At 34.2% G+C, this 14984-nt stretch overlaps 1 protein-coding gene and 1 pseudogene across 3 annotated transcripts in view; both read left to right on the top strand.

Annotated features, from left to right (window-relative positions):
• The window catches only part of LOC105303240, a 33180-nt gene that overhangs the window by 7401 nt on the left and 10795 nt on the right, over window positions 1-14984 (top strand). The window contains exons 2-7 of one of the 3 annotated variants that reach the window (XM_011376751.2): window positions 4920-5031; window positions 6039-6160; window positions 7756-7894; window positions 10271-10392; window positions 12074-12184; window positions 14309-14415. In XM_011376751.2, the coding sequence (XP_011375053.1) occupies window positions 6077-6160; window positions 7756-7894; window positions 10271-10392; window positions 12074-12184; window positions 14309-14415 (563 nt within the window). In that variant the 5' untranslated portion in view covers window positions 4920-5031; window positions 6039-6076. The remainder of the gene's footprint in view (window positions 1-4919; window positions 5032-6038; window positions 6161-7755; window positions 7895-10270; window positions 10393-12073; window positions 12185-14308; window positions 14416-14984) is intronic. The other 2 variants (XM_011376733.2, XM_023522368.1) reach the window with 2 other exon arrangements.
• Window positions 8915-9033, top strand: LOC111730978 (annotated as a pseudogene).

A 14984-nucleotide genomic window follows, 5' to 3' on the forward strand; every position in this document is an offset into this window, starting at 1 on the left:
CCCCATACTCTTTCTCCCACTTCTGGAACTCTGATACTAATGTTAGATCTTTGTATTGTTCCACAAATCCCTGAGGCTGTGTTCAGTTACTTTTTTCAGTCTATTTTCTCTGTTTTTCATATGAAGTAAATTTTATATCGATCTGTTCTCAAGTTCAATAATTTTATTTTATCCTGTTATGTCTGTTCTACTGTCGGGCCATCCAGCAAGGTTTTTTTTTTATTTTGATTATTGTATTTTTCAGTTTTATAATTTCCATTTAATTCTTTTTAATGACTTTTATTTCTTTGCTGAGATTTTTTTTTCACGTTATAAGAGAATTTATCATTGCTTATTGAAGCATTTTTTGATGCTTGCTTTGAAATCCTTTTCTGATAATCCAAATTTTGATTCATTTGACTATTAGTATCTGAATTGCCAGATTCAAATTGTGATTTTTCCTGTTCTTGGTATGATAAGTGATTTTGGATTGTATCCTAGATAATTTGAATATTATGCTAAGACTTGATCCTATTCAAGTCTTCTATCTTAGTAAGCAGTTGCCCTATTTAAGTTCAACCTTTTGGTTCTGGCCTACTTTTGTGGGCTGTAGCTCTGATAACAATTTAGTTTTCAGTGCTCTTGCAGTGCTGTTCAGGTCTGCTTTGTTCTTTGGTACTTCTAGGGTTCCTGCTCAATCTATGTTGGTGTCGCCTGCAGGGGGAAAAACACTTTCCTGTACCACTCATGTCACTGAGCTGCCTTCCACTGGTGAGGATAGGGGGACAAGCAGGGTCTGGTTTGCTCTCTGCCACTAGACAGACGGCTGGGAGATGCCAGGCCAAGGTCTCTTTATGCCAGTAGGTAGAGGGCCCGGAGACAGCAGGCTCCCCTGTTACTACCGATTACCTGGATTGCATGCCACAGCCAGAGGTGCAGAGTGTGCATTAGGGCTCCCTAATAGGTCTCTGTTGTGCTTCCCCTTTATCAGTCTTTGGTGAGAGAGAGCAGGCTTTTCTTAGTTCTCTTTTTGATCTATGCCTGTTAGTAGTCCTGGGATGCAGGCTTCTCTGGTGCTCATTTCAGGATACATGGAAGATAAGAAAACCCAGGGAACTCACTGCAGTGACCTAAGTCCTAAGGTCCCTGAATAGTACATCATCTTTGTTCTAGCTTTTAGAGTACTCTGTGATTGCCTGTTGAGTTATTTACTGGGTATTTAGTTGTATTTAGAGGAGAGGAGCAGGGGAAAGTGAGGGCAGTTGCCATCATGTCTGGAACCAGAAGTCACTTCATAAATTTTTAAAATTTGAATAGGGACTTTAGAATAATATATGATATGAATAAATAATAGGTAATGTATAATCCAATGTTTAATTATGCATTGTAAGTCATTAGAGGTAAGGATATGGGTGAGTGAAGGCTAGAGGTCAAGGGTAAGCCTTCAAGTAGACAAAGTTGCTCGTACCGGCCCTTATTGTAGAAAACAAGGTCATACAGTTGACAGGAACATTAGGAATAATAATGAATATGGAAAACAACTGAGGAGATTTGCCTATCTTGAACAAAAATTACGTTAGGGAATAATGAGAATAGGAAATAGAATACTTAGACTGTGGTGATATAGAGGGCCTTAAAGGCTAGTGTAAGATTTGATACATTGAAAAATACAAAACTACCTAAAAACTGAGGAGAAGGAGTGACATGAAAGTGAGGTATAAACAAGATTAGTTTAAAATAGGTATGTTAGGTATTATAGTGGGGAGAAACTGGTAGTAAGGAGCTAGTTATGAGTTTGTAGGGATATTCTAATTGTGAGATGATGACTGTGACTGTGAGGTAGTTGAGGTTGGAATAAAGAGGAAGTAGGACTCAAAAGAAAAAGTGGGGGACTTGATACTGACTAGATATAAAAAGTGGGGTTTGCTTCATAGACTGTCAGCTTTGGTGACTTCTTTTCCCCCATATATTTAAATATTAGTAGGAAATTTTTAAAGAATTAATTTTGTCCTTTAGAGAAGTTCTTTCTCCACTCCCTCTCCACCTACATAAATAATTTGAGAAAATCTTTACTGTCCTCAGGCAACTGATTAACACCTTTCTTTAATCTTTTTCCAAGCAACATACTGTTACCACACATTCTGAAATAGCTATTATACATGTTAAAAGATGTTCAGCCTCCCTAGCAATTAAAGAAATGCAAATTAAAGCAACAAAGTTTGTTTTTATGGTAATATTCAATGCTGTAAGGGTTTAATGAGACATATTCTTTTCTGTTAGAGTAAGTTGGTATAATCTTTCAGGAAAGAAATTTGACAGAATATAGCAAAAGCATTTAAAATATTTAAGTACTTCTAAGAATTCGTAGTAAGGAAATAATCAGAAATGCAAACATGATATATGCCAAATTGTTAGTTGCAACATTCCCAATTTTTCACAATTATAACTAAATGTAGTAGTAGGAGTATACATATGATGGAATATTTAAACAGCCTTTAAAAATAATGTTTTAAGGAATTTAATTTTAATAAGACAGTAAATACTTATGATATAATGTTAAGTGAATTGCAGTTTTACACACTTCAGTAATTTCCTATCATATCATGCCTTTTTGATGTTTTACAGTTATTAGGGCAAAATGTCTTGTTATTCTTTTCAGAAGTTATTTGCCAACTACTACAGATTGATACGAAAACTAATTTTAGCCTTCTTTAGCTAAAAATTTCCACAGTGCTCTACATGTAGTGCTCCATATAAATTAGCTATTATTTCTAAAGATCTCTTAAGAGCTTTCTTTCTAGAAAAGTATACATATTTAGGTATACATTTAAGCATGCAACTTTAGACCTTCTATGGACCACATAAAGCCCATATGCAGATCTTCTTAACTAGGGCCATGGTGAAGAATCCCTGCTGTAAATGAAGAAATCTCTTTTTTTTACCCTGGAATGTGGTTGAAACAGTTTCTTGTCCAGGGTAAGAGGTACCACTTCTCATTTTCATCTGATATCCTTGGCATTAAGGTAAAACAAATGCAGTCTCCATTAAATACTGTCTTAAAATGACTGAGTAATTTAATACACAATTTCATGGTATCATCTTGACTAGTGATGCTCATATTAATTGGGAGATTGGCTCCCAAATAAACATGTTTAACTAGGGAGATAGCCAGAAATCCATTGTGATGGTTCAGAATTTGCAGCCATTCTCATCTTTCATTTTTCCAGTTCCCTAGAGCTTCACATATGACTGGTTAAGCTTAGGCTTCCACTGCCACCATCACCATTCCTTCCAAATCTGTTAATAACCCACTAGCAGCAGTTATCAGAGTCCCAGATATTACAAAGTAATAGAAAAAGAGAATAAGGTAGTCACAGATTAGAGAACTGTATTGCCAAATAGTGTTCGGTTCCAGGGCCACACTAAAGGGGCTGTTGCACAAGTTCAGAAGACAGAAACCAGATGGCAAAGGATATGGCCGCCACATCATAGAAAGAACCATGGTCAGAGCTGGGGAGAAGTGAAGACTAAGGTAGTGTGCTAGGAGAATTGTTACCAGCCAGCTGCCTTCTTTGCCACTTTAGAGAGATCGTATGATAATTAAAGAGTTCAGAGTTAGACCTGCATTCACTCCCAACTCTACAACTTGCTGGCCAATAGGACTTGAGGCAAGTAACTTTACCTCTGACCTCAGATTCTTGTTTATAAAATAGAAATAATAATACCATCTATAGGATGCTTAAGATTGAATGACAAGTGTTTGAAAAGCACAGCTCAAAATCTAGCATGCCTTAAGTGCTCATTCGATAATTGTGTAGTATTAAAGATGATGATTCCTCTCAGGCTGAAATTGGAAAAATGAGTTAATGTTATGGAGAGGCAGATTCTGGTTCAGCATGAGGAAGAAATGCTGTCCCTGAATATATTCAAGCAAAGACTGGACAACTGTCATATCGGTGATGCATAAATGGATTCTGCCATCTCGTAATGGGTTATAGTCTAAGTTCCCTTTCCACTGTAAGAGACTTTTTTTTTATAAGGCAGACCCCCATGAAAACTATGTTTTATTAACATGGTTGTTGATGTTACAGAATTAATCCAAAGGAGACTGAGCTATGAAATATTAGTTTAACATAATGAGATTTTTATTGGCTTCTTTAGTTATAACATTTATAAATTGAGAGAATTTGCTAAGGAGCACTGGTGTGAGTGATATTATTAGAATTAAATATGAGTCATAGAGGTTTCCAGTGTTCTGCCATTGGAAGGAAGCTAAGCAGATGTTAGGTATTAATTAGCACCTTGAGAAAATTTATTTAGATTTTAAGAATACAATAAAAAAGACCAATTTTTTTGTTTTTGTTTTTGTTTTTAATGTATCACAGATGCTATTTGAGTTCCACCTAAAACAATTTGGAATGAATCGTAATAATTATTTTTCTAAAATTTATATTCTACCTCCCTCTGAAAATAATTTGAAGCACCAGTTTATAACATTATACTAGATAAGTGAGGAAAGAAAAAAGAGCTAAAAGACTTTCCCATAGGTTCAGAGAGCCACATAATATATCTTCATATTAGCCACTGTTGCTCAAAGGAAAATTATGCAGAGAAAGAACCTTTGTATGTAGGGACACAAAGTGGCATAGTGAAAAAAGAAGAGTTCATTTATTTAGAGGCAGAAAACCTTGGTTTATTTCCTTGTGTTGCTATTGGCCTGCTTCGTAACTTTACATAATTCACTTAACTTTAGAAGACTCAGTTACCTGTAAATCGGAATATAAGCTTGCCTTTTCTTCTTCAAATGGATGTTACAGTAATTAAATGACCTAGTTGCTATGTGAGAGAACTTCGTAAACTATAAAATATTATTTAAATTTTGTTATTTGCGACGTGAAAATAACATTCTGAACCAACACAAGAATTATTTTATATTTAAGAAGGAAATCATGAGCTTGAAAGCAACCAAAGATTTGAGGGGCAGGGGATGACAAGGCAGATGACATTTCCTTCAGGATCCTCTTCTTTCTCTTCTACAGCTACTTTAAAATGGTAAGAAAGACACAGTCCCCATGGGGTTCCTTTACTGTAGCAAGAATTCAATATAAGAAAATCTTTAAAGAGAAAAGTAAAATATTTTCATTAGTAGTCTTTCCCAGTCTATACTTGGCATCCCAGACAATAGCTGACTTTAAGAGTATTTTTGTTCCGGATAAGTCACATTCAATTTAAAATTAAATAGGAGCTGCTTAGAAGTCTTTAAAATACTTTAGAGACAATTTTTAAAAATTTAAACACAGAAAAGTTGAAACAACAGAACAATGAAGTTTTATACCCTCACTAGAGTCACCAACTGTCAATCTTTTACCATACCTTCTCCATCTTTATTGCACGCGCGCACACACACACACACACACACACACACACACTCACTCTCACACTCACTCCCTCTTTTTCCAGATCATCCAAAAGTAAGCCACAGCCATCAGAAGTATGCTTCTTTAATGGTCATTTTATCTGCTACTTTAATGATCATTTTATCTGCCGCTCAAATGTGGCAGAGCAGTACGATTGTTGTAAAGTTTATGATATAGTCAGTGCCAGCTATTAGTGCTTATTATCTGAAGTCTTGGGTACATTTTATTGGATATAAGGATTCTCAAAGTTATCTTCTTAGTAATCTCAATGTGATGACTCCTAAACGTCATAGATCTGTATGATCAGAGAAGGAACATTTGACTACTTGCTGGTGAGTTTAAGACCCTAACAACTAATGGCAATGCTATTTTTAAGAAAAAATAAAGTAGTTAAGATACTACATTTTAAAAATGACTTTGTTTTTATATGACATACTGAAATAGTCAAATTTTACATTTTTAAGCAGTTTAGAAAAAGGAAAAACTCATTTTTTTAATGGAACATTTGTTACAACTTGAATATTTCATTGGTTAGAGGTTTATTTATTATTATGAATTGATGCTAGCTGATGGAAAATATGGCCATCATAATCACTTAGTCTAAGTATGACTATATAAAAGCTATTTCTTTTTCTGTTCCAGGAGATTTTGATGAGTTCACTCACGATAATAATGAAATTATGTTGAAAAATATAGCAGAAGATCTTCGAAATTGCTTACCTCTAGAAACCATGCTTTCTTCAGAACATCGAGCCCTCCAAAAAGTAAATATATTATATTAATTTATTCTTAATTCTACTTGAAGATTCTCCACTTCTTCCCTAACCCCACAGCCTCTCCAGTCTAATGGGTCCTGAATTCTGCTTTAAACAATTTTTATTTGGCGCTTCAACCCTGTCCCCAATTCTTTTGAGTCTCTGACCCTCTGGCTCCCCAGTACTATTCATTCAACAAATATTTTTGAGGGCATGCACTCAACTCCCACTCCACCTCCCCTCAAAAAAAAAAAAATCAAGGCCCAACGGTAATCTGGTCCTGCCTACATCATTGTCCTGATTTTCACTTCCCTGTTCTGTTTCTCTCTCTTTTATCAATGATGAGGTTCACCTCTTTGTTTCCTTTGCTTACTTTTGCATTGTATAATTTTTGCTTATTCTTTTATTCCTTTATTTTTGGAATTAGTTCTCATATTTCTTCTCCAGACAACCCCTATTCAAGTCCCTTCAGATCCCAACTCTTATGGAATACATATACTATGAAATTGTTTCCTAAAGCCAAGCTAATAATAATCTCCTCTCCCACTGATCTGAAAACAGCAGCCCTCCTTGTGGTTTTTCAGCATGTAAATTTCTGGGCAGAGGAACTAAATCCTGTATATTTTTAACAGTGCTGTAGCACATTGTGAACACTTAGCAAATCTTAGTAAACATCCAATCATTCAGAGTAGATTCTCAAAGGAGGAAAATAGTGAAGAGCATTAAAACAGAACAAAATATCTGTCATACAATTGAGACGTTGTTAATAAAACAATTTTATCAGTATCATGATAGACCACAATACATAAAATGAGGAAAAAATACTCATTGCATGTTAATGGTCGACCCATAATCCCTTATCCTAACAAAATGTTTTTATCTTCTTTGTTTCCCTCTGGTATTTGTATATGTTCATACATTTTGTATATGTATGTAGATGGAGATATAATTGTGTAGGTTTCCAAGCAGATAGGTTGATTCTTTATTATAGTTAAGGTAAAAAAAATCAGACATTTTTTTCTTTGTAGCCACTCGCTATTATGTCATGTACCATAAAGGGCCTATTTATAAGCATGAACTTTTATTAACATTTTTATTACTTGAAAACTTTGCCTCTGGGCAAAGATTACTTGCTAAGTGTTTTGATAGGTAAGTCACTGACACATAGGACTCAGAAGACCTACTATCAGTTTAAACTCTTCCCCCTTACCACCCAAGGTAATTTCTTTGGAAAAATCTCTCTGGGTATAAGTTTCTTTATTTGTAAAATATACTGCTTAGGATGGAAAAATCTCTCTGGGTATAAGTTTCTTTATTTGTAAAATATACTGCTTAAGATGATCTCAAAATACTCTTTTGTACTAAAATTTTATATGTTTCTCATAGCCATGTTTTGCATCATTACAGGTCAAATAAAAAGTTGCTAGTGTCTCAAAAAAAAACTAAAGAGCAGAGTTGCTGACTTAGATAAGTGAAACTTGTCTTTCTATGCCTAGTTGTTGCAGAATTTTAGCATATGAACCACTGATGTTTTGCTTTATTTCGCAATAAAAAGAGATTTCTTTGTACTTTGTTTCTTTTGATGTTTTTCTTCTCTCCACCAGATACAGAGTCGGCCAGAACCCACAATTCACGTTGATGCATTCCTTTACGATGAAGACTTTATTGATTCATTATGTGAGGAAGGAAAAATGAGCAGAAACTACTGTATGGTGTGTGGCTCACACCAGACGGCACCTTTAGGTAGGCATTCAAGTATGCAAACCTGATGACTTTCTACTTTTCTTACATGCCATGAGTATGCAAATTATTGACCAAGTCATTCAATGTTTTCTGAAAGCAAAAGGCCAATCTACAGCATAATCATTACCAATTACTGCAGGTAGGAAGACTAAATAGAAATATTGTCTAAGGAAGCTAGGCCATTTAATGTCTCCCAGGAGGGTATCTGTGCTTTTCACAGAAACCATTTAATCAAAGGTGATTTTTCAGGCCCAGAAACTAATCAGAAGTGACTGAGTACAGGAAAACTAACTCATCATTTCCATACTCAAAAGAGATTCGTAGATAAACCATAATGCTAATTTATTTACAAGAGAAATGTAACTGTCAAGGGGCTGAAATGTTCTGTCTATAAAACCATCTACTTGAGAAGTCAGATGTTAATCAGATATTGCTTGATGAACATGGACTCAGAGGACAGAGAGAGATAATCTTGAGAAAGAGTTTATATTCAGGCCATGATTTGACCTAGTAGAGCATCTCTGGTCCATAACAGAGAACTACTCTCATGACAGAAAGTCTTCTGCATATCTGCCTCTCAGATATAGCATTTGTGTCCCAAAAGGGAAACTAGACTGACTCCATGTTGCTAATATGTTAATTCTTCTATTAATATATTATTTGTTCAAACTGGACATAATTGTCTAGGCTGTTACTTTAGACATGCTATTGAAAGCTCCCTGCTCACTTAGATTTAGAGTTATTGCTTAGAGTTATTACTTATCCTCAAGGTAAGTAATCTTGTGCTCAGAATACTGATCTTAGATATCATTCTCAAAAGTTAATTACTACCAAACTGGTAATATGTTACTAATACAAAAGTATTGTACTTATAATTTGGGATTAAACTTCCCTGATTTACTGGTTTAAGATTCTATTTTTAGATAGTACTTATGATTTCCATTTGAGTTGGTTGAAATTCACAGAATAGAAAAGGACTTAGATAAGAACAATAGAGGGAAAAATAAAAAGTGAATTATAGTCTATGGCCATGCTACCCTGGACATGCCCAATCCTGTCTGATCTCAGAAGCTAAGCAGGGTCGGGCCTGGTTAGCACTTGGACGGGAGACCACCTAGGAAGACCAGGTGCTATAGGCATAAAAAATAAAAAAATAAGGGATTGTAAGCTGACAAGGTCCTTGCAATCTGTGAGGTCAACCAAGGGTTGCCTCGCCTAAAAAAAAAAAAAGTGAATTATAACTGTAACACATATCAGATCTGATTTATAAAAATGTATAGAAGAGGTATGTTTGACAAATAAAAATTTGAAGATTAGAATGCATTTTCTTATAAAAATCAGATTGTAAATAGTGACTGGGTGCCCAGCCAGCCCAGATAACTGTAATGAGTCTGAAAAAGCTGCCACCATGTGGGACTCTCCTTTCCTGTAAGACAAGAGGCTTATCTAGCTACAAGACACTAATAATGACTCTGTAGCCCAAGCCAGAAGCACTAATGTGGCAAAGAGGGTAGTAAGGATGAAGATCCTGGGGACATAAGGACTATGGTGCTCCATGCCCACCCCCCCACAAGCATTACTTCTGAGGCCTAGTCAGACTTGTTATTTTCTTCCAAGGGATTAGCTTGCCTGCTTCCATTTTCTTTGCCACTATCTATTAGTTATGACTGGTGTTTCTTTCCTTCCTGAACATTATGTCATATAGAACATAATATAGTAAGTCTTTGACTTACATCTATGTCAGAAAAAAACAGACTCAATCTCTCCAGGATATTTCATTATAGAAATAATAAAGTGAGAAAATGGGCTAGGAGGCTAGAAATTATAGCACGTAAGCTAAAGGAAATATGAACAATTTATGGAGTACCTTAACTTCCTTTCATACCACCCTGCTCCTGCACTCCAGAACATATTTTAGGTTGGTCAGGGCTGCCACATTGCACAACTCCAGAGCTGGCCATTCATTTGGTAATTTACAGTCTAATGCAGCAATACGTGGCATTTCTGTGGTTGATTATGAGGTAAAGTGAGAAAGCCAGATGGTATGGGAGTTAGAACCAATGCAAGGGAACAAGTCATAGGGAAAAGAAGGAAATGAAGGGCACAGGGATAGGGACAGGCAGCTGGGTAGCTGTTCCCTAGGGTCCTTTTAAATGTCAGAGACTTCATATTTATTTTTCTCTAATATATGTCGGAGTTAATGAGTGCAAAATTATCACATTAATTTATTCTAAATAATCTCTGAATGGCTTTTGTTGTTAAGAAAAGAAAAACTTGAGATATCCTTTGTAAATATAAGTGAAAGGTTTAGAAATACAGAATGGAATTATTGATACCCAAGCAAAATTTAATGTTCACTTTGTTCTGATTCTCCAGGATTTATTTCTCATTCCTTCTCTCTCATGGAGTTGAAGTTCATTTATCATCACGTACTCCCTGATCTATCGGGAAAGGTCTTGGTTGACGTTGGCTCCAGGCTTGGCACAGTCCTTTATGGGGTAAAGTCCAGCTTGTGGACATTTTCATCATTTGGAAAATACTTTCTTCTGCTAACAACAGTTTTGCCTGCCACCATCCAAGGTGACAGTTTGGCTTTATTTATTAGAATAACAATATTAAGGTTAAAATAGTATGTTGAATTTAGAATTTAAAAGCCAGCTCTCTGATTTCCTTTATTATCTCTGTAACACAGATGAAGGAATATCAACAAAACAGATGCAGGGAACCCTCTTTGCTCTTTTGTCAGTCAGTACTGCCCTTCAAACTCTGTACTATACTGAAATAGTGACAAATTTACTTGACCTAGGAAATTGAGCATGGCCATAAGCAAGTCACTTAACACCTCAGGGCCTCAAGTTCCTCCCCTGTAAGTGAGTAAACTAAATGATATCCAAGGATACATCTTGCTCCAATTTTCTGTGATCCAAACTTTGAATATAGACATTTGTTTCTGAAATATCACTTCAATGTGGCTTTTTTTTTTTTTTAATTTAAATCATGAGTGTTTTTAATGTTCTTAAATAGTTTTATCAAAAAACTGAAATGTGGTTTCTGGTTGTCATTAGCAGACTTGTTGAAACATGTGGCCAACAGCAGGAGAAGCTCATGCCAGAAACAGGCACTATCAGTTCCTAGCATCATTGCCTGCTCTAAACAGAAACAGTTAACTCTTTAATACTTCATTTATTTTTCAGTGTTAAAGACTTTTCTTCTGTAATTAGGAAAAATGGTCATAATAGAAAATATAGTTTATCAGGTGGTTTTGATTTAGAGAACATTAGAAATTATGATCATTGATCATATTCTTTTTTTTTTTTTTTGATTTGTTAGAAGAGAATGTAACTGAAATAATTGTGGCTACACAGGTATGTGGCAGTGTTAATAAATTTAAACATATTATCCTTTTTTGTTCACTGGTCTAGTAAACGAAAAATTTTTGAATACATACATATGCTCTGTCAAATATATTCTAAAAATCCTTGACGAGCAATAAATATAATTTGGTTTATACACAGATTTTAGTTGATGTAAAATGATGTTCAGAATATGATTTGATCTTTCCTTCCAAAATAGATACATAACAATATATAAACAATTCTTTATTATCCTTGCTAACTAATTGGTCGATTATCTTTGGCAGATTGCCAGACGCCAGGCTGACTTCCCTAAGCCAAACAGGACACACTTCCAGCTACCTTCCTCTAGTGTCAGATTATGCATGATTTTCGATTATATTCACCACAGGTTTACTCCTTTCTTGCCTTTCTCCTATTTTAACTTCCCAAGAAATTACAGAAATAGGGTATTAAACAGAATCTATATGTGATCACTTTTCTCATTTCCACCTTTGTTGAATGCACAGTTTTATCAGGAAAAGTAAGAAATCAGTCTTTTAAAATATAATTACTTTTAAATAATAGAAATTTATAAACTACAATCATTGTTAGAAAATAAATGAATAAATAACTGAGAAAAAATAAAGTGCAATCAAGATTTTCATCAGTAAGAGTTTAAGTTCTTAAAGTTATAAGTTTTACATAAACTACAAGATGTTATTTATCTTTTACTTTTTACTTTATTGAATTGTTTTTAAAAATTCGACTTTTTAAATTTCAAGTAGAATTAAACCCACAATTAAAAGTTAGTTCATTTGTATATTAATGTATTTTCATATTTTAGGGTTATCTTTACAGTTCAGCATTACAACTATATGGAGTAGAATTGAATGGAGATTTTTGCCAGTTGCAGGAAATGATCATTAAAAAATACCAGTTCACTGACAGAATAAAGGTACCCTTTTAAATATATATTTCATTATCCACTGTATAACATAATTTAGTAAAATTTCTTCTGCATTGGAGTTGGAAAATCTTTTTGAATCTATTCTTGGTTGCTGCTGTGTAGAAACAGATTGAGTTGACTTAATATATAAAACATTAATAAAAGTCAATTATTATCATTATATTCCACTCACATATTTCTCTTTCTCCCCAATTTATTAGAAAGTAGATTATTTACATACCTATTTCCTATCTAAATTACATGTTTAGAAAGTTTGAAATGATTAACTGACTATTTTTTGTGTGTTCAGGAACATGTCAAAGCTGTGCATCAGAGACTCCAGGCCAACTTATTTTTATTACTTAAAAAAGAAAAAATCACTTTAAAAGTCAGACCCCACAACGTTCTAAATGCTATATATTTGTAAGACCGCACATCTTTATTTGGAAAGAAATAAATGGTACAAAGTAAACTTTTTCTCCTTGTTTTAACATAAAAATTGTTTGCTCTTGAGCAAATAAATGTTTCTTCTTGTTATCTTGCCTGTAGTCTATAAAACTTGGTGATTGCAGTCCAAGTTAAGGTTTTGAGGTATATAGCTTTTAAATAAATAGTTTTATTTGCTTCTTTTGAATGATGATATATTCCAGTGAATTTTAGATGAATAGTAGGACAAGGTCAATTAACATATTGTATTAACATTTTATAATTTATAAACTACTTTTATAATTTTTATATGGTCCCATTTGATTTGTGATATTCTGTTTTATTTATGAGAACACTGACTAGTTGATGATGGAGCCGGAATTTGATGACTCTTATAACTAGTAATATAGTTATACAGTAGTCTCCCTTATCTGCCGGAGATATGTTCCAAGACCCCCAGTACATGCCTGAAATTGTGGATTACATCGAACCCTATATATATTATGTTTTTTCCTATACATACCTATGATAAAGTTTAACTTATAAACTAGGCACAACAAGAGATTAACAACAATAACTAATAATAAAATAGAACAGTTATAATATACTATACTAAAAGTTATGTGAATGTGGTCTGTCTCTCTCTCCCTCTCTCTGGTAATTTTAATTTTTTCACTCCAGTCCTATTCCTGAATCTGTGTGCCATCCCTTACCTGCAGTAAATGGCTTGGTGTCACTCGCTTCAGAGGATCCCTTGCTAAAGTCTTCGTATAGGCTCAATGCTTTTTTTGGCGCAACATGTTGCTGCCAGTGGGCACAAGTTTCTGCTCCTGTTTTTCCACCCACAAATTTAATACCTTTTCCTTTTCAACTTAGCACTTGTCACGCACTGTGGCCATAACTTTTGCAGTTTAAGATATTACAGCAAAACTAGAGTGAATTTCTTTTTCATTCTTTACAATTTCATAAAAGATTCGTTCTTACCTTAGATCTTAGCAACCTCAGCATGTGTTTTTTTTCCTTTCCTTATTAAGTCTAGAACTTTCACCTTTTCATTTAAAGGAAGTATTTTATGGCTTCTCTTTGGCATATCCAAATTGCCAGCATCGCTACTCTTGTGCTTTGGGGCCATTACTAAATCAAATAAGGGTTACTTGAACACAAGCACTGCGGTACCTCAGTAGTCTGATAACCAAGATGGCTACCAAGTGACCAATGTGTGGAGAGTGCATACAGTATAAATATGCTGGACAAAGAGATGATTCACATCCAGGCAGGATGGAGCAGGACAGTGTGAGATTTCATCATGCTACTCAGAATGGTGTACAATTTAAAACTTATTATGAACTATTTATTTCAGAGATTTTCCATTTAATATATTCAGACCATGGTAAGTGAAACCTCAGAAAACAAAACCACGGATGGGGGCGACTACTGTAGTGGAAAAAGCTCTGAACTGGGAGTTAAAACAGTATAATTATGACTATATAAATAATTCTATCTAAAACAAATTTTCATAAGTTTATGGTTTTTATTAGATATTAATTATCTCCCATAGGTAGGAATATTAAATATACTGTTTTCTCCCATTCTAAGAAGGCTCAACTTCTCATACTGCCTCACAACATCATTGGTCCAATAGATATTTCTTCAGTGTTTGTATGATATGGTATCTTTGTTCTCTTAAATGAACTCATTCTTCTTTAGGTACTTCATGCGGACATCTGTACTCAAGGTTCACTTCTGCAAAATGCTGATGTTGTTATAATGAATAATGTCTTCGAATATTTTCTTGATGAGGCAGTACAGGCCAGGTACGTTATTTATTCAGGCAAGAAGTCTGTTGTTAAAATATATTCAGCAAAATATGAAAAGGAATTAGTAAAGTAGAAATGTTTTCATATTTAACTTTTTAAAAATGACCTCAACTGCAAGGAAATTATATTAAAAAGGAAATATGTTCCGTATAAAACAAAAATAAAACTGTCTAACTGTGTAAAATATTACATATAATTTTAGGTGAATATAAAATGATACCATGACCCAAGCATTTACTTAGCAATCAGGGATGAAATAAAGTAGTTCCTAGTGGGCCTTTATACTTATGCTTTTCTGCCTCCGTTTTCTTTTCTTTGAAAAAAAAAAAAAGTCATATGCTATGCTATCACAAAGTGATGGGAATTAACTAATGCCTATAAATGAATATAAAACAAGATATAAGAATATTAACCAAAATAGTGGTTAATTATCACACTTTAAAAATATTAAGAGGTAATAAATTGTAGATTCCTGGAGTTTATTCCACTATTCAAGTAATGGAAAAGTTCTCAAATCTATAATTACTTTTCTGACTTCTCTGCCACAATTTAATGCTTTATGACCT

The sequence above is a fragment of the Pteropus vampyrus genome, unplaced genomic scaffold (assembly GCF_000151845.1).
Source record: "Pteropus vampyrus isolate Shadow unplaced genomic scaffold, Pvam_2.0 Scaffold10, whole genome shotgun sequence".
Classification (NCBI taxonomy): domain Eukaryota; kingdom Metazoa; phylum Chordata; class Mammalia; order Chiroptera; family Pteropodidae; genus Pteropus; species Pteropus vampyrus.